We start from the raw sequence: 26,493 nt of genomic DNA, 5'->3' as shown, positions 1-26,493 counted from the left end.
CCTTGCTGTGTTATTGTAGCAGGAAGTTTCCCTTCTAGGTTCACCAGTTTGTAATTCAGAGAGAAAACTGCCCTCCCGCAATTACGTTTCATGGCCTTGCTCCAAGAAGAGTGATTCAGGATTTTCAGGTAACACGCTGTCTTCCAGGTTCTTCGGCAGATCTACAGATTTGCACTGCTTGAAAGGCATCTTTCTGCCCTCAGTGATAGTAAAAGACATGTGTGCATGGATGTGAACACACACACACACTCACACACTCACACAACCCCCAACTGGCCAGTGAAAACATAATACTAAGGAGAATTGGTAGACACCATTCAAGAAAACCATATTTAGGGGGCTGGAGCGATAGCACAGTGGGTAGGGCTTGCACGTGGCTGACCCGGGTTCAAATCCCAGCATCCCATATGGTCCCCTGAGCACCGCCAGGGGTGATTCCTGAGTGCATGAGCCAGGAATGACCCCTGTGCATTGCTGGGTGTGACCCCCCCCAAAAAAAAAAAGAAAACCATATTAGGGAAAAGACATTTTGGCTAATTTTTTTTTTTTTGGCTTTTTGGATCACACCCGGCAATGCTCAGCGGTTACTCCTGGCTCTGCACTCAGGAATGACTCCTGGCAGTGCTCAGTGGACCATATAGGATGCTGGGGATCAACCCAGGTTGGCTGCATGCAAGGCAAACGCCCTTTCCACTGTGCTATCACTCCAGCCCCTTGGCTAAATATTTTTAATGATCCCCCTCCCATATTCTGCTTGTACTAGAATAATTTCATATGCATAACAATGAAGTACAATATATAACTTCTGGGCATTTGGTTTTGAGGTCCAGATAATCTTAGTAAGGGCATTGTGATACACATCACAATGTCCTATATGTGTGAGGCCCCTGAGTTCAATCTGCAGCACCACCAAAAACAACAACCCAAAAAAATATTACAGGGAGGTCTCTGTTCTAAGCCTTAGGCGTTGAAAATTGGTATTTAGGATTTTGATTTGGAGATTGTTCAGTAGCCTACAAGCTGATCTGTTACAACAGACAAATGTGACGCCCATTTATTGTAATACGCCAAAGCAGGAAGGTACACTGAACAAAAGACACACTACTGATATAGGTCAAACCCAACTTTAAAGCCTTAATAATGATTATTCCACTTCTTCAGCTGCTTAATTCACTGAAGTTCCTCTATTAAGAACATCTGAAAGTATTGGAAAGAACTGGAAGTTAAGACATAATTAACCAAGGAAAGCAGGTGATGCACATTAGCACGCTTGGTTCGCTGAGACGAGAAAGCAAAGCATTCTCGGGGCAAGGGGGTGAGCTCAGGCCACAGTTGGGTGTTAGCAGCAGAATCGGAACTTGACCGATCAGAAACCACCTAAGCACAGGTCAACTGACACTCAGAGGACATTAACTTTTTTTTTTTCTTTGCTTTTTGGGTCCCACCTGGTGATGCACAGGGGTTACTCCTGGCTCATGCACTCAGGAATTACCCCTGGCAGTGCTCAGGGGACCATATGGGATGCTGGGATTTGAACCCGGGTCAGCCACGTGCAAGGCAAACGCCCTACCTGCTGTGCTATCGCTCCAGCCCCAGGACATTAACTCTTTAGTATGGCAAAAAAAAAAAAAAAATCCTGTCATTATTTAATTGCATTTTCCTCTCCTGTGAAAAATAGCTTGTAAAAGGCCTAATTGAACTTCCCTCTCCACAAGTTGTCAATGGTGCCTCCCGGGGTGGAGTTAACCAGAAAAGACGGGATCCTGCTCCTAAGAGCGGTCCCGAGGGGATCTTCCAGCCCAATCTGGTGCCCGCCTGCAGAAATAGAGAAGACAGCGACTAGAATGAGAGCACGAGGGCAGGCCCAGAAGAAGTTCGGGGATAGTAGCGGAAAGTCCATATTCTTCCAGCATCTACTAAATTCCCCTGGGTTAAGATGAACTGGAGTGGAAAGAAACTCAGTATGCAGGAGGCCTGGTTCAATCCCCGGCACCACATGGTCCCCTAAGCACCACCAGGTATGACCCCAAACTAAAATTACATAGGTGTCATACATAATAGCAAGGTATGCTTAGCTTCATTGAATATTTACTGTGCCTTGCGTGTTAGGCACCATCATCATCATCATCATCATCATCATCCCGTTGATCGTCGAATTTCTCGAGCAGTCTCAGTAATGTCTCCATTTGTCCTAGCCCTGAGATTTTAGAAGCCTCTCTTTACTTGTCCTTCCCAACGATTCCGCATTAGAGGCTCTTTCAAGGTCAGGGGAATGAGACCCAGCACTGTTACTGGTTTTGGCCTATGAATACACCATGGGGAGTTTGCGAGGCTCTCCCATGTGGGCAGGAAACTCGGTAGCTTGCCAGGTTCTCCCAGAGGGAGAAGTAGGCTATAAGATGTCGCACAGCACCATAGCAGATGTAAACTATGTCAGTTTGTCTCTAACAGGAAAAGCTCTTTGCCCTAATGGAATTAGGCCTCGGAGGAAAACAAGACAATAAAAATCATATATTACAGGGTAGATAAGGGAGAATGTAGGGAATGGTCAGGTAGATGAAAGATCCAGGATCAGTACACACTTTTTTAAATAGCTGCGTGGCCGGAGAGATAGTGCAGAGGGTCAAGTGCCTGCTTTGCACGTGGTTAACCTGAGTTTGCGACAGAGCCTGGCAAGCTCCCCATGGCGTATTTGATATGCCAAAAACTAACAATTACAGGTCTCATTCCCCTGACCCTGAAAAGCGCCTCCAATTGTTGGGAAAGAGAAGTAAGGAGAGGCTGCTAAAATCTCAGGGCTGGGGCTGGAGTGATGATAGCACAGCGGGTAGGGCATTTGCCTTGCACTCGGCCGACCCGGGTTCGAATCCCAGCATCCCATATGGTCCCTATGGTCCCCCAAGCCAGGAGTAATTCCTGAGTGCATGAGCCAGGAGTGACCCCTGTGTACTGCCAGGTGTGATCCAAAAATAAAAAAAAAAATTAAAAATCTCAGGGCTCGGACGAATGGAGACATTACTGGCGCCCGCTTGAGTAAATCGATGAACAGTGATACAGTGCACCTGAGTTTGATTGGACAGCACCCAAAACAGTCCCCTGAACTCCCCCTCAGGAGTGATTCCTGAGCAGAAATCCAGGAGAAAGCCCCTAGCACCACTGAATGTGGCCCCAAACAAAACAGTAATTTTGGGGGCCATGGATGTAACTCAAAGGTTATGCTCCAACTTCTTTGCATGTAGGAGACCTGAGGGATTCCATCTCCAGGGACCACTGCTGGGCTGGAGTTTATGGTTTCAATTTCCACTGAGACAGAAGCCAATCAGCCCTGAACTGTGTTCATCAACAGTCGAGCAAGGCAGGTGCTACCAGCAGTTTAAAGGAAATAGGACAATTGTAAAAAACTAAAGCTCGCCGAGGGGCGAGTGCACTCGCGGGCTCTCCAGGCGGCTCTGTCTCACCGCCCGCGTTCGGTGCCCCCGGAACCGCTGTGTGTGCTGTCGGTCAAGGGCAGGCGACGGAAGGAAGAGGCCAAACTGGTTGCTCGATCAGTTTATTTCAATCTCTCTCCCTGCTTCTCTCCCGGCTCTCGGTCTCTCTCTGGATCTGCGGATCTGGCCCCCGTGGATCTGGCCCCCGTGGATTTCGCCCCCGTGGATCTCGCCCCCATAGATCTGGCCCCCCAACCCACTCTTACAGCCTAGTTAAATCTCCACAGCATCAGGGGGTTGGGGTCTACACCTAGGTGTGGTCACAATCAATAGGGTAAATTTCCTTTCCCTTAGGGGATGCTTCTCCTAGGACTTAATTCTCTTTCAGCAGGAGGATCCACCCAAGGGCGGAGTCCCATGAGTGTGTTTCTCTTCTCCTCAGCCAGCAAACATATAAGAATTCATTTTGTATGGACACAATAAGAGATGGATTAAAGCTTATGGAATTGCTCTCCTGGGGCCATCTCAATCTCAGACTACAGTGCTCAGGCCAGATCAGTCTTTCCTATCCCTGGCAGGGTCCTAGTCTCATAATTACTATTGGATCATGACAGCATTTGTCATGGTTTTCCAGGCTTCTACATTTTCTATGAAGTGGTACCAATTATAATGCTAAGCAGGCTATGAAAATGTTGTTTTATATATGGTCCTCTTACAGCAACTATTTTTCAATTATTTTTAAAATTTTATTATTATTTTTTATCACAGTGGATACAGAGTTATAAGGTTGTTCATGATTGGGTTTCAGTCATATAATATTCCAACAGCCAACCCTTCACCAGTGTCCATTTTGTATACCAATGTCCCCAGTTTCTCTCCCACCCCAACCCTTACAGCAACTACTTTAAAAAGAAATTGGGAATAGCCAGGATCCAGAAAGATTGTACGGGGGGCAGGTACTTGCCTTGCATGAGGCAGACCCGGTTTGATCCCCAGCACCACATATTATCCTAACACCATCAGGACTGATTTCTGAGCACTGCCTAGCGTGATCCAAATCCTCCCTCCCCCACCAAAAAAAAAATTAATGAAAGTAAAGAAACTAGAAAAAAGAGCAAAATAGACCCAAACTATGTACAAGAAAGAAACAATGCAATCATTAAATCAAAGATAAATATTAAAGCACCCAAGTCAAAAGTGTATTCTTTGAAAAGAGCAACTAAATTGACAATTGTCTTGCTGGAATCATCTGAAGAAAACAAAGTCACCAGTATCAGGAGTGAGAAATCGGAGTTTTCACCACCCATCCCACCAACACCCCACTAAAGAGTGTGACTCCCAGTGCATATGCCACTGAAAAACAGACGTGTGAAAAGGCCACCGTGATGAGCACCCTAGCCAGAGGTGCGGCTAAAGCGAGCCAGTGTCCAGGGTGCACCACCGCCAGGAGTGTGACCAGCACAACCACCCCATCCACAGAGAGAAGAGAAAAGAAAACTACCTGAAAGATCAGAAGTCCCAGGTGATGGGAAGTCCTGAGTGGAGGGGACACCAGGCTAAGGATGAGCCTCTTTTCTCAGGCTGGGGTCCTCCGAATGAGCACTGAAAACTCTGTAAAACTCAGCGGTGTGGCGGCTGGCGCAATAGCACAGTGGGTAGGACGTTTGCCTTGCACACGGCCGACCCTGGTTCGATCCCTAGTATTCCCATAGGGTCTCCTGAGCACCGCCAGGAGTAATTCCTGAGTGCAAAACTAGGAGTAAACCCTGTGCATCGCCAGGTGTGACCCAAAAAGCAAAAAAAAAAAATGAAAATAAAAATAACTCAGTGGTGGGGCTGGAGTGATAGCATAGCAGGTAGGGCGTTTGCCTTGCACGCGGCCGACCCAGGTTCAAATCCCAGCATCCCATATGGTCCCCTGAGCACCGCCAGGAGTAATTCCTGAGTGCAGCCCCTGTGCATCGCCAGGTGTGACCCAAAATAAACAAACAGGGGCTGGAGAGATAGCACAGCGGGTAGGGCGTTTGCCTTGCACGCGGCCGACCCGGGTTCAAATCCCAGCATCCCATATGGTCCCCTGAGCATGGCCAGGGGTAATTCCTGAGTGCAGAGCCAGGAGTAACCCCTGTGCATTGCCAGGTGTGACCCAAAAATAGCAAAAAAAAAAAAAAAAAAAAAATAAACAAACAAACAAATAAATAAATAAATAAATAAATAACTCAGTGGTGTGTGAGATGTCGCCAGCATACACAGCTCGGCAAGGGAGAAGGAACTGGGTACAGTTCGTGGAGAGAGTCCGGATCAATTTAGCCCCTTAACAGATGACTGGCTTTCTTGTCCTTTGCCCTCGTGAAGCATCATTCTTGTACAGGAGCCACGTCCGGGCGTGCTTGGCATAGCTGTGCTCTGCCAGGGGCCACCTGGGCTGCCCTAGCAGTGATGGGAGTCGCCTGGGCCAGGGGTTGAACTCCGGGCCTCATGCTGCAGAGCTGTTGGAACTGGCTCCTCGGCTCCCATTAGACTGCAGGGCGGGCTGGAGTGATAGTACAGTGGGGAGGGCGCTTGCTTTGCACCCAGCCGACCTGGGTTCAATCCCCAGTGTCCCATATGGTCTCTGAGCCCACCAGAAGTGATTCCTGAGTACCGAGCCAGGAGTAAGCCCTGGTCATCGCCAGAAGTGACCAAATCAATCAATAAAATGTTTTTAAAATGGGGCCGGAGCAATAGCACAGCAGGGAGGGCGTTTGCTTTGCACGCGGCCAACCCGGGTTCAATTCCCAGCATCCCATAGGGTCCCCCAAGCACTGCCAGGAGCAATTCCTGAGTGCAGAGCCAGGAGTAACTCCTGAGCATCGCTGGGTGTGACCCAAAAAGCAAAAAAATAAATAAATAAATAAAATGTTGATTTCAAATTAATATTTTAAAAAATTAATTTTTGGGGGGTTGCTTTTTGGGTCACACCCAGCGATGCTCAGGGGTTCCTCCTGGCTCTGCACTCAGGAATTACTCCTGGCGGTGCTTGGGGGACCATATGGGATGCCGGGGATCGAACCCGGGTCGGCAGCGTGCAAGGCAAACGCCCTACCCGCTGTGCTATCACTCCAGCCCTTAAAAAAAATAATAAAATGTTTTTTAAAAATAAAAATAAAAAATAGGGGGCTGGAGTGATAGCACAGCGGGTAGGGCGTTTGCCTTGCACGCGGCCGACCCGGGTTCGATTCCCAGCATCCCATATGGTCCCCTGAGCACCGCCAGGGGTAATTCCTGAGTGCAGAGCCAGGAGTGACCCTTGTGCATCGCCAGGTGTGACCCAAAAAAGCAAAAAAAAAAAAAAAAATAAAATAAATAAAAATAAAAATAAAAAATAAACTGCAGGGCGGAGAGGCTACTCCCAGCTCTGTGCTCAGGGGTTGTTCCTGGCAATGGAGCACACAAAATCCCACCTAGTCAGAGGAAGAGTAGAAGTAGATGGAACCTTGGCAGGGAAACAGTGAGCACCTCAGGCAGGCATTGGAAAGAATCTGGAAGTAAACTGGCATAAAGAACTGAGAGGCAGGGGCTGGAGCGATAGCACAGCGGGGAGGGCATTTGCCTTGCACGTGGCCGACCCGGGTTCGATTCCCAGCATCTCATATGGTCCCCTGAGCACCGCCAGGGGTAATTCCTGAGTGCATGAGCCAGGAGTAACCCCTGTGCATCGCCAGGTGTGACCCAAGAAGCTAAAAAAAAAAAAAAAAAGAACTGAGAGGCAGCCAGCAAGAAGCAGGGAGCTAATAAGACAAATAATTTTTAATAGGTCAAGTGGAAAACCCGGTCTCCCCCAGGGCACCCTCAGACTGCAGAGGGTAGGCAGACAGGAGGCCGCTTCACTTGGCACCGTCTTGCCACTTGGACAGATGATATTTAAGTAAGACACGAGCCCTGGGCTCTGGCGCTCTGGCCTCATCCGTTATACAGGGTTCACTCTCGGGCTTCCGGAACAGAAGCCATGTTTGAAGCATGTTCTGCCGGAAGTCAGGGTAAGGAGGAGCCCCCCTCCAGGTTGTCCTCTAAAACACTGTTCTCCACTAACACCCAAGAGTAGTAGAGGCAAGGGCCAGGAGGTCTGTTCCACAGCTTGGAAACCGGGCTCACGTGCTGGGGGGAAAAGCAACTGAGATAGAGAAGGGAACACCGGGTACAGTAACCAGGTAAAGGATGTTGGGGGGACCCATTTGGGTTGGGAGATGCGTGCCGAAAGTGGACCACAGACCGAACATGATGGCCACTCAATCCCTCTATTGCAAACCACAACACCCAACAGGAGAGAGAACAAAAGGGAGTGCCCTGCCGCAGAGGCAGGGTGGGGTGGCGGGGGATGGCGCGGGGGTGGTGGGAGGGACATTGGTGGAGGAGAACGGGCACTGGTGGAGGGATGGGTAAACGATCGCTCTATGACTGAAATGCAAACACGAAAGTTCATAAGTTTGTAACTACTGTACCTCACGGTGATTCACTAATAAATTTTTTGGGGGGTGGGTTTGGGTCACACCCGGCGATGCACAGGGGTTACTCCTGGCTCATGCACTCAGGAATTACTCCTGGCAGTGCTCGGGGGACCATATGGGATGCCGGGAATCGAACCCGGGTCGGCCGCGTGCAAGGCAAACGCCCTACCCACTGTGCTATTGCTCCAGCCCCAATAAAAATTTTTTTTAATAAAAAAATTGGATTATGGGAAGTGGGCGTTACCGGCACGCCCTCGGCCCAGATAAAATCCGGAGCTGCTGAGAGTGAAACGGACCCTCTGCTCCTAAAGACTATGATCCAGAGGTCTTCTAACCCATTTTGACACCCAGAGCGGCTTCTTACAGAAATGCATCTAGACTGTGAGCTGGGCTACAACTCCGTGCCGCCCGGGGATGGATTTTCCCTCTCCACCCTGTTTTTCTGCACAGAAAATGGCGGCGGCAGCAATATCCACGTGGCGAGAGCCACCCACTAAGACTCCCAACCCAGAGGTATGATTTTTGCAGTTGTGTGGCTCATAGGTGATCATGGGAAGCGGGTGTTACCGGCACGCCCTCGGCCCAGATAAGATCCAGAGCTGCTGAGCTCGAAACGGACCCTCTGCTCCTAAAGACTATGATCCCAGAGGTCTTCTAACCCATTTTGGCACCCAGAGTGGCTTCCTACAGAAATGCATCTAGACTGTGAACTGAACTAAAATATCAGAAATCCAAATACAGCGGCCGCCTGAGTTCATAGAGTCTTCATTCTCAGCAATGAAAAGAAATTATTAAATGATGCCTTTTCAGCAGGCCTGATTGTTGGGGGGAAATTCCAAACAATAATAGTGAGTTCTCGATTGAAATATTGAACGTATTCAAAATATAGAGAGAATAAAGTGAAGATCATTAGCTACTTAGGTGGGGGCTGGGTGGGAGGGGGGTATTTTGGGGTTCTTGGTGGTGGAACATGTGCACTGGTGAAGGGATGGGGGTTCAATCGTTATATGACTGAGACTTAAACCTGAAAGCTTTGTATTTTTTTTCACGGTGATTCAATAAAATAAAAACTTAAAAAATAATAAAATAAAATAATTAAAATGCACATATTTAACTAATATGTGGGCTGGAGCAATAGCTAAGCAGATAGAGCGTTTGCCTTGCATGCAACTGACCCAGGTTGAATTCCTCTGCCCCTCTCAGAGAGCCTGGCAAGCTACCCATGGTATATTTAATATGCAAAAAAAAAAAAAACAGTAACAAGAAGTCTTACAATGGAGACGTTACTGGTGCCTGCTAGAGCACATCAATGAGCAACGGGATGACAGTGATACAGTGATGAACTTTCTGGCACTTATTTAACTAAATAAAATAAAACAAAATAAAATGCTGTTCTCCAGGAGCTGGAGCGATAGCGGTTGGGCTTTTCGCCTTACATGCAGCCGACCCGTGTTCGATTCCCCCGTCCCTCTCAGAGAGCCCGGCAAGCTACCGAGAGTATCGAGCCCGCTCGGCAGAGCCTGGCACGCTCCCCATGTGTATTGGATATGCCCAAAACAGTAACAATAAGTCCCTCCATGAGAGACGTTACTGGTGCCCGCTCGAGCAAATTGATGAGCAGCAGGATGACAGTGACAGTGACAGTTCTCCAGCAGGGCTGCTCCAGCTCTCCCACGGCGGGTGGAGCGTCACTCTTCACGCTCAGCCCTCACAGCTGCGCCTTCGCTGGCACTGTAGCCGGGAAGCAGCCTCGAGGGGGACAGGCCGTGTGTAGCCTTGGCTCCTCCGTGGCCAGGAGGTCACGTTGATGATTTATATGTATGAATTCATTTCATTTCCATCGACGACGGTCCTGCTGTGATGTAAATAAAGCAGACCGATGCTCCCCCCAGTCTCAGAGCCCCCGGAGCTTTCCGGGCAGGATTCTGCATCAGAACCACCCACTGGTCAGCCGGCTGCCTTAGTTTCCTTCCCACTGTCATAGCTTAGACCTTGCCTTGAAGGCTGCCGGTGGATCTTGCCAAACGTGTTATTCCTTTTTCTGTAACCTCGTGTGTACACTTCACCTGGTGTGGGTTGGATTCCTGCCTGCTCCCCACCCCACCCCCCAAATCATTTGTCTAAACCTGTTTGAGATAAGGAAATTAATAGGTTACTTATAAATCCTTTCTCTCCAGACTCTGGTTTAAAAAAGTACTATGACTGGGGCTGGAGCGATAGCACAGCGGGGAGGGCGTTTGCCTTGCACGCGGCCGACCCGGGTTCAAATCCCAGCATCCCATATGGTCCCCTGAGCACCGCCAGGAGTAACTCCTGAGTGCAGAGCCAGGAGTAACCCCTGTGCATCGCCAGGTGTGACCCAAAAAGAAAAAAAAAAAAAAAGTACTATGACTAACAAACACAAGCCTCAAGGAAAAACAGTTCAAACACCAAGTGATTGGTTTGGTTTGGTTTGGTTTTGGTTTTGGAGCCACACCTGGTGGTGCTCAGGACTTACTCCGGGCTCTGCCAGACACAGGGATGAGTCCTGGAGGGGCTCGGGGGAACCACATGGGGTGCCAGGGATCAAACCCAGGTCAGCCACAGACACCCTACCTGCTGGACTATCTATCACTCCAGCCCCAATTTGATTTAATGGAATCACCATGATACAGTTACGAAGTTGTTCATGATTGGGTTTCACATAATGTGCCGACACCCAACTCTCCACCAGTGTACATTTCCCGCCACCCAACTTGGGTTCTGAGGGCAGGGGCTGCGATTCTCAGCCAAATACTATGAGGGCCCAGGGGTGTGGTGACGCTCAGGACCCCTGATGCCAGGGATTAGCCAGGGCGCTGGAGATTACCTGGGTGACCTCCGTGATGCTGGGGTACCTTTGGGGCGGCACCCAGCCATGCTGAAGGACCATGTGGTGCCGTGGATCTAACCCGATCAGTGCATGCAAGACATGCCCCAAGCCCCCCTGCTATCATTCTGGCCCTGATTTTAAGTCATTTTTAAGTCATGCATGTCATTCAAGTCATACAAATGCTAAGGGGTAGTTTCACCTGCCATTGACATATATACACACATGGGGATCTTTGGGGAAGGTGGCTTGTCGGAATCACTCTTGAGCATGTGAACCTGCCCTTTGGCCTGCTACTATTTCCATGCTAAGAATTCACCCCTCTCCGTTATTTGTAACAATTATTCTGCCTGTGTGGGAGACGTTTGCGGAAGTGCCGTTTATAACAGAAAACAGCCCGAAAGAATCTAATCTCAGACGCCCTCGGCCCAGATAAGATCCGGAGCTGCTGCTCGAGGAACAGACCCTCTGCTCCTAAAGGTCTTCTAACCCATTTTGGCACCCAGAGCGGCTTCTTACAGAAATGCATCTAGACTGTGAACTGAACTAAAATATCAGAAATCCAAAACCGTGCAGCCGCAATAGCTCATAGAATCTTCATTCTCAGCAATGAAAAGAAATTATTAAATGATGGCTTTTTTGGAACCTGCTGCGGAGCCAGCACGATGGAAGAGCCCAAGGAAGCGCCCTTGGACTCTAAACTGCCCACTGAACTAATTCCGGCACGGGACCAGAGACCTCACGGCGCTGAAACAGTGGGAGCCGGGCATCCCCCAATTCCTCTAACCTCTCTCTCTCTCTCAACTCCTTCTGAACAGAGCGCAGGACCCGCGGTTTTCCTGAGCGCAAAATGGAAATGCTGAGCGGGCTGAATGAGGATGCGCGCGCCTGCGGGAGGCCCCAGGGGGCGGGGGCAGTGACCCCCGCCCACCGCGATAGATACTTAAACCCACCTCCCCCACGTGTGCCGCCTTTTGGAACCTGCTGCGGAGCCAGCACGATGGAAGAGCCCAAGGAAGCGCCCTTGGACTCTAAACTGCCCACTGAACTAATTCCGGCACGGGACCAGAGACCTCACGGCGCTGAAACAGTGGGAGCCGGGCATCCCCCAATTCCTCTAACCTCTCTCTCTCTCTCAACTCCTTCTGAACAGAGCGCAGGACCCGCGGTTTTCCTGAGCGCAAAATGGAAATGCTGAGCGGGCTGAATGAGGATGCGCGCGCCTGCGGGAGGCCCCAGGGGGCGGGGGCAGTGACCCCCGCCCACCGCGATAGATACTTAAACCCACCTCCCCCACGTGTGCCGCCTTTTGGAACCTGCTGCGGAGCCAGCACGATGGAAGAGCCCAAGGAAGCGCCCTTGGACTCTAAACTGCCCACTGAACTAATTCCGGCACGGGACCAGAGACCTCACGGCGCTGAAACAGTGGGAGCCGGGCATCCCCCAATTCCTCTAACCTCTCTCTCTCTCTCAACTCCTTCTGAACAGAGCGCAGGACCCGCGGTTTTCCTGAGCGCAAAATGGAAATGCTGAGCGGGCTGAATGAGGATGCGCGCGCCTGCGGGAGGCCCCAGGGGGCGGGGGCAGTGACCCCCGCCCACCGCGATAGATACTTAAACCCACCTCCCCCACGTGTGCCGCCTTTTGGAACCTGCTGCGGAGCCAGCACGATGGAAGAGCCCAAGGAAGCGCCCTTGGACTCTAAACTGCCCACTGAACTAATTCCGGCACGGGACCAGAGACCTCACGGCGCTGAAACAGTGGGAGCCGGGCATCCCCCAATTCCTCTAACCTCTCTCTCTCTCTCAACTCCTTCTGAACAGAGCGCAGGACCCGCGGTTTTCCTGAGCGCAAAATGGAAATGCTGAGCGGGCTGAATGAGGATGCGCGCGCCTGCGGGAGGCCCCAGGGGGCGGGGGCAGTGACCCCCGCCCACCGCGATAGATACTTAAACCCACCTCCCCCACGTGTGCCGCCTTTTGGAACCTGCTGCGGAGCCAGCACGATGGAAGAGCCCAAGGAAGCGCCCTTGGACTCTAAACTGCCCACTGAACTAATTCCGGCACGGGACCAGAGACCTCACGGCGCTGAAACAGTGGGAGCCGGGCATCCCCCAATTCCTCTAACCTCTCTCTCTCTCTCAACTCCTTCTGAACAGAGCGCAGGACCCGCGGTTTTCCTGAGCGCAAAATGGAAATGCTGAGCGGGCTGAATGAGGATGCGCGCGCCTGCGGGAGGCCCCAGGGGGCGGGGGCAGTGACCCCCGCCCACCGCGATAGATACTTAAACCCACCTCCCCCACGTGTGCCGCCTTTTGGAACCTGCTGCGGAGCCAGCACGATGGAAGAGCCCAAGGAAGCGCCCTTGGACTCTAAACTGCCCACTGAACTAATTCCGGCACGGGACCAGAGACCTCACGGCGCTGAAACAGTGGGAGCCGGGCATCCCCCAATTCCTCTAACCTCTCTCTCTCTCAACTCCGAGTCTCTCTCTAGATTTCTCCATCTTATGAGCACCATATAAGGGTAAAAGTTTGTAGTGATGTTATTTCTGGTTGTACTTTCCCTGGACTTTATACACAAACCCAAAACCGCGCGGCCGCTGGCGCGGCCGCGCGACCTAATGTCATCTTAGCATTAGCAATATGTAATGGTTCCTCTTTAACAGGTCGGACTTTTGTGGGAGATCCTATCAAGAATAGTCTGTTGCTGAAATATTGAAGGCAATCAAAGTGATAGCCATCTCTCTAGACTGAACTAAGCTATATCCCCACGCCGGCTGAGAAGAAATACCCTTCTTTCTCGGGAAGAAGCGCGGCGTGGTGTCAAACATAGTGTGATGTCCATTAGGCGAATAGACCTGGTGGCGTGGGAATGGGATATAAGGGGGAAATTATGTACATGGAACAGTGGGACGCTGGTGGAATCTCGAGCCGGAGCCGATACCAGCGCAGGACCTCTGTTCCCAGAAACTGCCTGCAGACACTCTGCTGGTCTATCAACTAAGCCAGAGCCCCACGCCTGCTGATGACGGGAAATAACCACCCTTTTTGGTTTTTTTTTCCCTTGTCAGGCAGCGTGGCGATTACAAAACAGGCGTGAACTCGGTGGCGCGGGGCAAGGGGGAAAAAGAAAAGTTAGGTAACAAACAGCGGGACTTAATATCTCTATATTCTTAGCAGTGGAGAACTAATGCCTCCTTGGCAATAGGACTGCTTTTCTTTTTTGGGGGAAACCCCAACAACGGTAGTGAGTTATGTGTTGAAACATGGAATGTAATCGTGATAAGGCGTAAATGAAGCGAAGCATCATTTACAAGGTTGGGGACTGGGGAGGTGGGAGGGGGCGGCGGGTATACTGGGGGGGTTGGTGATGGAAGATGGGCACTGGTGAAGGGAAGGGTGTTTGAGAATTGTATAACCGACATAATCCTGAGAACTATGTAACCCTCCACATGGTGATTCAATAAAAAAAATAATAAAAAAAAAAAAAAAAAAAAAAGAAATTATTAAATGATGCCTTTTCAGCAGGCCTGACTGTTGGGGGGAAATTCCAAACAATAATAGTGAGTTCTCTATTAAAATACTGAATGTATTCAAAGTATAGAGAGAATAAAATGAAGATCATTAGCTACTTAGGTGGGGGCTGGGTGGGAGGGGGGTATATTGGGGTTCTTGGTGGTGGATCATGTGCACTGGTGAAGGGATGGGGGTTCAATCATGATATGACTGAGACTTAAACCTGAAAGCTTTGTATTTTTTTTCATGGTGATTCAATATAATAAAATAAAATTTTAAAAAATAGACAAAACCATTCCTAATAAAGTGGAGGATAATAACAGTGTAGAGGAACAGGTTAAAAAAAAAAAAAAAAGCTTCCTTACTCCTCTGAAGTTCTTTTAAGGCTTGTACAGCAAGTAAGTAATAAACATCAGATTAGTATCAGAAAAAAAAGAAAAAAAAAGAATCAAATCTCAGGAGGGGTCCAGACTGGTTAATTCTGAAACACCAACAAAGTAGTATCTGAAATGAATGGCGTGAAATGTGACCTGTTAACCGAAGATCCTTCCCATGAGAATCAGTTGGCAAAACTGCGTGTTCAGAAAGAGTTTAAGAGGGAAATATGTAGGTATGCGCTTTACTGAGTTAAAATTTTCTTCTCAAACTACACTGGAGTATTGACAGCTGCCTTTGAGGAGGCAGGAAAGCCAGAGGCTGTAGGCCTTGTCTGACCACGTCCACATACTCCTCTTCACAGTTCTGGGGGCCAGCCCTGGTGATGCCCACGGGGGCGCCTGGCGTGGAGCCCGGCCCTGCAGCACGCAGTGTGTGCCCCAGCCCAGCCCGGCAATTCCCCGGCCCCTTCGTGTTTACTTCAAGACCTAGGATAGTTCCCCTTCTAACATCCACTCGACAAAATATTTAAATTTTTTTTGCTTTTTGGGTCACACCCGGTGATGCACAGGAGGGGTCACGCCTGGCTCATGCACTCAGGAATTACCCCTGGAGGTGCTCAGGGGACCATATGGGATGCTGGGATTCGAACCTGGGTCAGCTGCTTGCAAGGCAAATGCCCTACCCGCTGTGCTGTCACTCCAGCCCCTCAACAAAATATTTAGCAATGTGTGTTAGGGGCCACAGAGGTAGGATGGGATCAGGGCACGGCTTGCGTGTAGAGAACCCAGTCCCCCGAGCATCACTGGGTACAGCCTGGAGGCCTTCCGAGCATGGCCAGGGCGGCCCAGATCATGTCCTAACACTCAAGTGCCTGCTGGCCAGGAATCAGCGGGAGAGGCCCCCAGATCAACCCCTTCCAATTAAAAAAAAAAAAAAAAAGTGTGTTTGTGTGTATGTGTGTGTTACACACTAAAACCTTTCTCCCCTTTCTAGCTGCCAAGATTAAGATTACATGAAGCACCAGCCCCCAGGGCGGCCCCAGGAGAGCAGGGCTGTGCGGGGCGTGGGAACAGAGGCCCGCCTCGCCTCCCACCCACCAGGCTGCGTCCTGGGGCGCGTGTCCATTGCAGAGGTCAGTGATGCACCTTTCCTCTGAGGGGGGTGTGAGTGAATGCTCCCCCAACCCCTTGAGTTCTGGCTCTGTTTTTAACTTTTTTTTTTTTTTTTTGCTTTTTGCTTTTTGGGTCACACCCAGCGATGCTCAGGGGTTACTCCTGGCCCTGCACTCAGGAATTACTCCTGGCGGTGCTTGGGGGACCATATGGGATGCCAGGGATCGAACCCAGGTCGGCCACGTGCAAAGCAAACGCCCTACCCGCTGTGCTATCGCTCCGGCCCCCAAGAGTTTTTATTTACTGGGAACTGAGCTGCAACCATCGTGATCGTGCTCAAGGCTTACTCCTGGCTCTGTGCTCAGGGCCGAGGCCTGGTGGTGCTCGGGGGACCATGTGTAGCGCATGGGGCTCTGCCAGATGCAGGCCAGCACCTGAGCCCCTGTACTGTCTCTCTGGCGCTTTCCCTTGATGGGGACAGGTCAGGACAGAGCTAGAGAGGGGTCAGCCATTTCCTGGGCGGGAAGAGGCATTCTGCCGGCTTCATTCTCAGCCAAGGGTCGCTTACCAAAGAAGTGGTGTTTGAGGGGCAGGAAGACAGCCTAATGTCCCGTGAACGGCACCTTCTGCTGTAGCTTGAGGACACACTGGAGGTGTAAGCAGAGGCCCGGTGCAGTCTGAAACCAAGACCCAGCAGAAGGGGCGTCCCGGGTGTGTGAGATCCCACCCCTCCGAGGACGCAACACGCGGAGGCCTCCAGCCACACAATGCTTTTATTGTGACTTTATTCAACTACAAGGAAAGAGCAGGATTAACACACATTCCGCAATCCCAGATCGGTTCTTCTTACACCCAGGGGAAGTGATCGATTGAAACAGGCGGACACACAGGTTCCCGGTGACCTCCCACCCAGCCCGCGTCTCGAGGGCCTGCCAACACTTCAGCTCTCCCTCTCCCTCTCCCGGCTTCCAGTGCTCATCTTTGTGGAGCCAGTGGGGGACCTACCCCGCCACGTCCAGGCCGCGTGTCGAGGGCCAGCAACCCAGGAGCCTTCTGCTGCCTTTGGTGACAGGCAGCACCATGAAACCATGTCAGAGAAGGTGCCAGCAGGCACTGGACTCGGCTCACAAAGGCAGAAGCACCTTTTCTCCTTTCGAACTTCCTCTAAGGGTCCTCGGGTGCTCTGCTCCGTGACTTACGCCTTTGAACCTGAATTATTCTTTTACACTCTGGGTCATTGCCAATACCTCAATTCACTCTTGGATGAGCCGATCATAGCTCCACCACATCCCCCCCGATCGGAATTTAAACTCGATCACAACAGAAACTGAGTAGGTGCCCCTCTAAGGCTATAATAACGGCCGGGAGGAAAGGGAAGTCGCCCTGAACCATGGTCTGAGAGTTCAGGTCGCGCCTGTGAACAGGGAATGGGGGGGAGAGACGGGGACATGCAGCGCGGACCCCGGCCTGCGCGGGGCCCCTGGGACTGCTCGGGGCCCCTCGCTGCGCCCTACTTCCCGGCCAGCTGCTCGTAGAGTTTGGGCACGTAGTCGTCCCACTCGGCCTGGTAGCAGGTGCCGGCCACCGGGGCGCCCAGCCCGTACTTCTTGCGGAAAGCCGCCACCTTGAACTTGCCCCGGTGGTCCCCGGACCGGTTGCTGAGGACGGGTTCGTCACACTTGAGCGGCCCGTCCTGCTTGTACACCAGCCAGACGTAGCGGTGAAGGCCTGCGGGAAGAAGGAGGAGGACGGTGGCTACCGGGCGAGGCGGCGGAGAGAACCCCCCCACGCTCGCAGACGGCCACCCTGGGGGCGCCCAGACCACCTCATGGACAGCGGGGACGCCGAGGACCCTGCAAGGCAGAACGAGTGAGGACCTTCCTCGGCGGAAACTGGCTGCCGGCAGGGCAGAGGCCCGGCCCAGCTCCTGGCCACGTCCAGAGTTCCGGCCTGTGTCCAGCTCTAGCCGCTGGCCACCACTCTTATCAGCACGCCCGACTTCCGGCCCAGACAACGTGCTACCTGAGACCCTTATGTTCCCGTTTCACCTCCTCCCCTCAAAGAGCTCCTGAAGGCCCGGGTGACCGGCCCGGGGGCCATCGGACACCAGACATCTCGAGGCGCTGACAAATGCGGGGGGGAAAAAACGCAGACAGCGCCTGCCTGCAGAGAGTATGCTCCCTTTGACCTACCCCCAGCCTGACCCAAGTTAACTTAAACGAGGTAGGTAAGAATGTCTTAAAATCAGTCAGAGGACACGGTGTTAGCTGTGCAGTCTTTAAGAACTGGATGTGGGGGCTGGAGCGATAGCACAGCAAGTAGGGCATTTGCCTTGCATGCACTCGGCCGACCCGGGTTCAATTCCCAGCATCCCATATGGTTCCCCGAGCACCGCCAGGAGTAATTCCTGAGTGCATGAGCCAGGAGTAAACCCTGAGCATCGCCGGGTGTGACCCAAAAAGCAAAAAAAAAAAAAAAAAGAACTGGATGCAAACAGGGGATATGAGCTGCTGCTTTGACTTTCTTTTTAAAGTGATTTAACTGTGTGCACCTATGTTCCTTGCGGCATTACTCACAATCGCCAGGAGGCCGAGAACAGATGAATAAGCAACACAACGTGGTATACGGACGGAGCGGGCAGCTGGGCAGCAAGGCACAGGGGTTGCAGGCAGGAAACTTGGGGTCAATCCCCAGAACTCCCTCACACATGCAGAAAGGGGACTATTACTCGTTCTTTCAAAAGGCAACCTTCCTGTACAGCCCAACATGGACACGGCCATCAATATGCACGGTATGTGGATATGCCAGAAACCCAATGATTAGTGTTAAACAAGGCAGAACAAAACAAATTTGGAGAATTTTGGGACAATTTCTATGACCCAACAGTTTACTCCTAGATACCCAAAAGAAATAGGAACACGGGGCTGGAGCAATAGCACAGCGGGTAGGGCGTTTGCCTTGCACGCGGCCGACCCGGGTTCAAATCCCAGCATCCCATAGGGTCCCCTGAGCATCGCCAGGGGTGATTCCTGAGCTCATGAGCCAGGAGTGACCCCTGTGCATCGCCGGGTGTGACCCAAAAAGCACACACACAAAAAAAAAATAGGAACACATGACCTACAAAATAATACGAATCTATAAACAACTTTATATTTATTTATTTATTTTTTTGGTTTTTGGGTCACACCTGGCGATGCACAGGGGTTACTCCTGGCTCAGCACTCAGGAATTACTCCTGGCTGTGCTCAGGGGACCCTATGGGATGCTGGGATTTGAACCCGGGTCGGCTGCATGCAAGGCGAACGCCCTCCCCACTGTGCTATCACTCCAGCCCCTATAAACAACTTTATAATAGTCAAAGTCTGAAAAAAAAATATTCATCAACAGAATGGATTCACCAACTGTGCTACAGTCACACAATAAAGTACCACTCGAGGGGCTGGAGCGATAGCACAGCGGGGAGGGCGTTTGCCTTGCACTCGGCCGACCCGGGTACGATTCCCAGCATCCCATATGGTCCCCTGAGCACCGCCAGGAGTGATCCCTGAGTGCAGAGCCAGGAGTAACACCTGTGCATCGCCAGGTGTGACCCAAAAAAAGCAAAAAAAATAAAATAAAAAAAATAAAGTACCACTCGACAATCAGACAAAAGTTACAGATATAAAGAGCAGCACGTGTGACTCTCGGACGAGAAAGAGACCAGTGGCCGGGCACAAGCAGACACTGCATTCAGCAATGCTTCATTCTGGGAGTTTAACCTTAAAGATCAGATACTTCCGGGGTAATCCCTGTGACTGTCATTGTCATCCCACTAGTCATTGATTTGCTCCAGCGGGCACCAGTAACATCTCTCTTGCAAGACTTCATTTAACTGTTTTTGGCATATCAAATACGCCGTGGGTAGCTTGCCAGGTAAAAGAAACATTTAATAATCTTTTTTTAAGGGGAGGGGTAGTGATTTCAGCCACACCAGAGATGCTCAGTGCTTACTCCCGGGTTTACACTCAGGAGTCACATTCTTTCCCCACTTTAACTAGACACCATGGTTTACAAAGTTGTTCATGAGGATCTGACACAGGCCTTCAATATTCCAACCCCAACCCCACCACCACTGTCACCTTCCTTCCCCCATACCACTAAGTGGCTAACAGAATCATCGAAAAACATTTCAGGGGCCGGAGCGATAGCACAGCGGGTAGGGCGTTTGCCTTGCACGTGGCCGACCCAGGTTCGATCCCCGGCATCCCATATGGTCCCCCAAGCACCGCCAGGAGTAATTCCTGAGTGCAAAGCCAGGAGTAACCCCTGAGCATCGCTGGGTGTGACCCAAAAAGCAAAAAAATAAAAATAAAAAATAAATTAATTAATTAAAAAAAAAAACACATTTCAGTAGAAGAAAATTTGTGGAAATTGCTGCATCTTACCATGGGGACATTAAGGCTGACTGAGGGGTAACTAAGCCAGTGGTGCTAGCTGAGACTTCTGTGTTAACATTTTTTTTTTTTTTGCTTTTTTTGGGTCACACCTGGTGATGCACAGGGGTTCCTCCTGGCTCATGCACTCAGGAATGACTCCTGGCGGTGCTTGGGTGACCATATGGGATGCTGGGAATCGAACCCGGGTCGGCCGCGTGCAAGGCAAACGCCCTACCCACTGTGCTATCTCTCCAGCCCCCTGTGTGAACATTTTTGTTAGGCGAGACTGGCTGGCTTCTACGTCACATCCCACCCAATCTGGTGTGCTCCTACAGGGATGTCAGGATTCTAGAATTTGGAGATGTTGTAGCCACGTGTCCAGAAAATCCTGAATATTTTTAACTGGGCTTACAATGGTGGTGGCAAGTGGATCATGGGCATGACATGACTGTTGGGGCGTCCTTCTGGAAGCTTCTGTACTGGGAGGTAGAGAGATGTCACCCACCCTGACCTTGAGAAAGCCCTAAGTTTTCAGGAAACACTCTTGGCAAGCTCAGGGAACCACATGGGATGCTGTGGATTGCACACAGGTCGGTCCCATGCAATGCACGCGCCCTACTCACTCTACTATCTCTCTGGCCCCAATAATCTATTTTGAATGGTGCTTCCGTGGGTGTACTGTGCATCGCTCAGTATTCACAGAGGAGAGCCCTTGATCTGTGTGTTCTATCATGTTTAGAATACTACCTGACTTGAAAATATTTTTTGAAACAAAAAACAAAAGCAAGTGGAAAAAGGAGGCGGAAGCATTTTTTTGGTTAATGAGAACACAGCCTGCTTGAGAGAACTGCTTTACTCTCTGGTGAGAACTTCACATAATTAAACTGCCTAATTTTGTAACTGCCCCAGAGAACTTAATAGATCCCTGGGAAAGACACACTTTTACCTTCCTCGTAGAAGCGCACAGAGGGCTGGAAGCTTCCTGTAGTATCTGAGCCTCCCGATCAAAGACAGAAGGTCAGGATCTTTCCTGAACATCTTCAGTCTAACTCCTGGCGGGAGATTTCAGAAGCTAGAGCCGTCCCACCGTCTGCCTAACACTGCTCCCGTGCTCCCCAAATGGAAATACGTGATTAACTTTTTTTTTTCCTTTTTGGGTCACACCCAGCGATGCACAGGGCTTACTCCTGGCTCTGCACTCAGGAATTACTCTAGCGGTGCTTGTGGAACCCTATGGGATGCTGGGACTCGAACCTGGGTCAGCCGTGAGCAAGGCAAACGCCTACCCACTGTGCTATCGCTCCAGCCCCTATACCTGATAACTTTTGCACAAGGGCATCTCCCACCAGTAGCTGAGGAGCAATTACAAAAGCTGAAGCATTTTTCAATACAGCATTTGCTTCCTTTCTGTCTGTCTGTCTCTCTTTCCCTCCTCCCCCTCCCTAAGGAATATAATATATATTATTAACATCACAATGTATATCTTCAGTAGAGTTCTCTTAAGACCTGTCCATCTTTTCAAATGCCCCCCTAGGTGACTGAGGGAAAGGGGGAGCAACAGAGAGAGAAAGGTGTGGTGCGAGGAGCTGCAGTGCATGAAGGAGCCCCAGGTTTGACCCCCGGCATCACATGCTTGCCCACCCCCGGGAGCAAACCCCGAGTCCCAAGCTGGGAGTAGTTCCCCAGAGCACCCCGAGGCGTGGTATTAAAAAATGAAGAGGGAGTAAGAGAAGGAAACCCCTTTTTATAAAAAAAAAAATTTGCAGGGGCCAGAGAGTTAGCACAGTGGGTAGGGTAACTGACCCGGGTTCAACCCTAAGCACCTTAATATGGGCCCCAAGTTCCTCTAGGAGGAAGTCCCGAGCGCTGTCAGGTGTAGCAAAAAAAAAAAAAAAAAAATTTGTGATTTGTGAGCCATTTCATGGGAACCCGTCACACTGCACCCCCCAAACGTGGCCTTCACTGACCTGTGCCCTTGGGCGGCCCGGAGCCCACGTAGTCGGAGAGCACGGTGCCACTGCCGATGTCACTGCCCTTCATGTTGACCACGAGAAAGTGGTGCCACTCCCTATGTGGGGGAACACGGGCCATGAGCGCCAATAGACACCCCCCCCCGCCCCAGCACCACGCCAGCTCCCACACGAACAACAGGCTGCCCGCGGCCCGCACCCCATCGCTGTGTGGGCAGAAAGAGGAGCTGCCCACGGAGCTCCTGAGATGATCCCAGGCAGCCTGGCGGGTCCTGAGTCCCTGCCAGACACGCCCTTCTCTGCGCCCCTGCGGAAGCAGCGGAGGGGAGAGCTGGCGGTGGCCGGATCCCACCAACACTTTTCCGAGGCTGAAACCTGAACTTTGTGAAATTTGCACAAGTCCCAAAGCAGTCTTCCCACTCCCCCCGCAACTGTTTTTCATTTTTGTTTGTTTGTTTTTTAATTTCTGGGATTTTTGCAATGTTTGAGGCTTTTTTGTTTTGTTTGTTTTTTATTTCTTTATTTTGCGTCACACCTGTCGATACACAGGAGTTATTTCTGGCCCTGCACTCAGGAATCACCCCTGGCGGTGCGCAGGGGACCAGAGGGGATGCTGGGAATCGAACCTGAGTCGGCCGCTGTGCTATTGCTCCAGCCCCGTGTTTGTTTTCCAAAGAGCGTTCTCAACTAGGCAAATTCTGAGCCTTGGGAAGACCATGCTTGTTAACCCAGAGCCCCCAAAGCACCACGCTGGGAGTAGCCCCCAACCCAAACACGAAACAAAAGCATTTCTGATCCTGAGCTCCGGAGCTGCAGCCTGGAGTAACTGCTCCCGAGGCCGCGAGGGCCACCCCCAAACCTCCTGCCTCACGTCTGAGCAGGCTGTGAACAGCACAAGCCCTGTGAAGAACCTGCAGCTCTTCCCCAACTTGCCTGAACTTGGGGTCCTTCCTGCTTGGAGCATCCGGGTCTGTCATGACCAAGGTGTAGAGCTTCTCAGAGTCCATGCCATCCCAGGCGATGCTGGTGGGCCGGTTCTTCACCTGCAGGGAAGACCCCACTGGGACATCATGTCAGAAAGGTGGGGGAAACCTCCCCACTTTCCCTGACGTCCGCTTCCACTGAAGAGAAATAGTAACGGCATATACTGTTAAGGAAGCCTAGTGAGGGGGCTGGAGCAATAGCACAGCGGGTAGGGCGTTTAGTTTGCCTTGTACGCAGCCGATCCGGGTTCGATTCCCAGTATCCCACAAGGTTCCCCCTCACCCAGCACCACCAGGAGTAATTCCTGAGTGCAGAGCCAGGAGTAACCCCTGTGCATCAGAAGGAAGGAAGGAAGGAAAGAAGGAAGGGAGGGAGGGAGGGAGGGAATGTGCATCACTGAGAAAGAAAAGGGAAAGGGAAAGGAAAGGAAAAGAAAGGAAAAAAGAAAAGAAAAGAAAAGAAAAGAAAAGAAAAGAAAAGAAAAGAAAAGAAAAGAAAAGAAAAGAAAAGAAAAGAAAAAAAGAATGCCTAGGGAACTCCGAGCCAGAGCCGCTGTTTCACACGCACTGACGCCTGCAGGGCTGATGGGGAGGATCAGGATTTCAACCCTGGTGCAGAATCTCAACTACACGCATACACGGTGCTCAGTGACCAGGAGGCCAGGGGCTGGAGCTGCTCAAGGGCAGCCTGGATGCACTGGACGCCGCTTCAGAGAGCACCGCGAGGGAGCCGGCAGTGGCGGCTGGTGCATCTGGGGACGAGGCCCAAGAACTGACCACATTTTTAACTGGAGCATCACCAACGGTCAACAACGTGCTCCCGGGCTGCCAAGTCGCAGTGGGGTGGCCTGGGCCGGCATGGACCGCGGAACCGTTTACCCTGGAACCCTCCGGCCGCCGTGGGGAGGCTTCACCCCAAAACCGACCAAGACAAAGGCGGCCTCGCGCCGATCGCGGGTTACATAAAGCATCACGCGCGCTCCGCGGGGCTCCTGCTTCCCAAACGGGGGGTCCGCAAACCCAGAGACGGGGCCGGCGGGCGTTAGGGGCCCCCCGTGCACCCCCCCCCGCCAGCCTGCAGCCCGACCAGACCCCTGCGTGCGCCGTGGAGCCCGAGGGCTGTGGGTCCGTTTCCCCCGCAAACAAGCCCGCCCGCCACGTGCAGGTTCCGGGGGTGGGGGTGGGGTCCCCCAGGGGCCCAACGCCTGGGTCTGAGACACCCCCCCACTCCCGCTTCGGCGGCCAGCTGGGGCTCACGCAGGCCGGGAAAGGCCTGGCCCCGTGGCGCGGGGCGCTGCCCCCCGCCGCCCTCGGGTACCTGGGTGGGCGTGAGCACTTTGCCCAGCGAGTCGATCTCCGTCCCGGTGTACTTGACCTGCAGCGGGTGCTGCGGGGCCTCGTCCACTTCCTGCAGGCACAAGGGCCCGGTCCACTTGCTGATGTCCACCGGCATGGCGGGGCTAAGCGGGCAGCGCGGCCAGAGAGGGCGGCGAGCAGTCGGGCACAGGCTAAGGGGGGGCTCGCACTGCGCTCGCCCAAGCACCGGTCCGAGGGGGTCCTAAGGGCCTGCGCGGGCGGGCGGGGCTGCGCGCGCGCGGGGCCGAGGCCCCGCCCCCCGGCTCTTCCAATCACCGCGAGGCTCGAGCGGGCTGATGCCCCGCCCCCCATCTTCTCCAATCACCGCGAAGCTCGAGCGTGGCCGAGGCCCCGCCCACCCCGGGGTCCTCCAATCACCGCGAGACTCGGCTGCACGCGCTCCCCGTCGGGGCCAACCCGGTGGGTCGCTGCAGCGGGCTTTGCCTTGCATTCTGCACGGAGGGAACCCGCTCCCCGCGACTGCTGGGTTCCCGGTTGTTTCAGGCAATGCGCTGGACCTACCCTGCGTGCCCCGCCCCGCCTCTGTGTGTGTGTGTGCCTCTGCTTTTTTATATATGTTTTAGCTATTTTATTGGAATAAAAGTGGTAGTCTTTAGCTTTCCCCCAGATCCTTATATTGCCGTTTCAAGACAACTTATATATTTAATAACCATTCTTTTACAAAGTTTATAAGTGAATGTTTGGAAGATATTGGACGACCTGAGATAAAATTAAGTATATAAAAAAAAAAGTGACAGAGAGGCCGGAGCGATAGTACAAACGGCTGGTAGGGCGTTTGCCTTGCACGAGGCACACCCGAGTTTGATCTCTGGCATCCCATATGGTCCCCCCCCCCCTCCGCAGCCCCGCCAGGAGTGATTCCTGAGCACAGAGCTAGGAGTAACCCCTGAGCATCACCAGGTGTGGCCCCGAAACAAAAATAACAAGAGTGGCAGGAGCTGGGAGTGTGAGTCAGTGGTAGAGGGCACGTCTTTGCATGCACAAGGCTCTGGATTCATTCAAATATTGAGAACAGGATTTGTGTGCTACAGGACCAGGTTTGGTCTCCCCAGCACTGCATGGTTCTTAGGCACTCCACTGGGTGTGGCCCCCAAACAAAATGAGAAATCAATTAATGAAGGACTGGAGAGATGGCTCCTGGGCAGAGCTCATGCTTAGCATGGGGAGGTCCAGGTTCCATCCCTTCACTGTCACATGTTCCCAACGGCTGCAGGGAGCGATCCCCAAGGCTCACAAGCGGGCTCCCTCCAACCCCCGCCACAATTTTTTAAATAGGAGAAAATTTCAAGACCATCCGATTGGTTTCTGGGTCAGATCACCAAAGTTTGCTTTCTTTCAGAGAAAATAACCACCATCAGAAAAGACAGACCAAAATCTGCCGAAATTCTGATATCAACAGCGCCCCCTTCATTGGCAGCATTTGGAAAAATCCAAGCACCTTCCCTCTCACTGTTTATATTAAACTGCTCTCATTCAATGTTCATGAGTCCTAGACGCCATTCCGCTTACAGGTGTTCGAAAAGAAAGCTCTTTGGTTTTAAAAGCGTAGTCAGAAAGATCTTGAAAAACTTGCGTCAACTCTTCTCTGGGACTCATCCCAAACATTCATGGGACGTTTCAATATGGGAACAATGTTTTGCAATACCTATGCCAACCTTGTAAATGCGCTGCTCAGATAGCTAATGATGGAAAGGGGGGTGGGGCAGGGGGTGCCAAGGTCCCAGCTGCAGTGCCGTGCCCTTAACCAAGGCCATGCTTTGGCAGCCTGCCCCCAGCCTGTAACAGCTCGCTCTGCCAAGATCTGGATGGGGTCGGGCTGCAAAACGGTGCTTAGGAGGTTCAGGGACCCCCACCACCAGCAAATTTCAGCCAACCAGGCTGGTGGTTCAGTGAAGGGACCGGGGATCCTACAAAGTTAAGGATTGCCAGGCTCATCCGTGCGGGATTCCAGGGCACTCTCTGGGGGACCATGTGTTTC

At 51.9% G+C, this 26,493-nt stretch overlaps 1 protein-coding gene across 1 annotated transcript; it reads right to left on the bottom strand.

Annotated features, from left to right (window-relative positions):
* Positions 1-16,525: 16,525 nt before the first annotated feature.
* PEBP1 (phosphatidylethanolamine binding protein 1) lies at positions 16,526-24,733 on the bottom strand. Its single transcript, XM_004611069.2, has 4 exons — positions 24,457-24,733; positions 23,085-23,198; positions 22,153-22,249; positions 16,526-17,498 (listed from the first exon to the last, which is right to left on the bottom strand). Exons 1-4 carry the CDS (start codon positions 24,589-24,591, stop codon positions 17,281-17,283), a joined length of 564 nt encoding a protein of 187 aa, XP_004611126.1. The 5' UTR covers positions 24,592-24,733; the 3' UTR covers positions 16,526-17,280.
* Between the last annotated feature and the right edge of the window lie 1,760 nt (positions 24,734-26,493).

The sequence above is a fragment of the Sorex araneus genome, chromosome 9 (assembly GCF_027595985.1).
Source record: "Sorex araneus isolate mSorAra2 chromosome 9, mSorAra2.pri, whole genome shotgun sequence".
Taxonomy (NCBI): Eukaryota; Metazoa; Chordata; class Mammalia; order Eulipotyphla; family Soricidae; genus Sorex; species Sorex araneus.
Note: the sequence above shows the minus strand (reverse complement) of the source record. Positions and strands in the feature narration are given on the sequence as shown.

Excerpts from the sequence above, each read along its gene's own strand:
- PEBP1 (XM_004611069.2), bottom strand. The coding sequence starts at position 24,591 with ATGCCGGTGGACATCAGCAAGTGGACCGGGCCCTTGTGCCTGCAGGAA. Across the intron at positions 23,199-24,456 it reads AAGTGCTCACGCCCACCCAG|GTGAAGAACCGGCCCACCAG; the intron begins GTACCCGAGGGC and ends TCTTCCCTGCAG. Across the intron at positions 22,250-23,084 it reads AGGACCCCAAGTTCAGGCAA|TGGCACCACTTTCTCGTGGT; the intron begins GTTGGGGAAGAG and ends CCACATAGGGAG.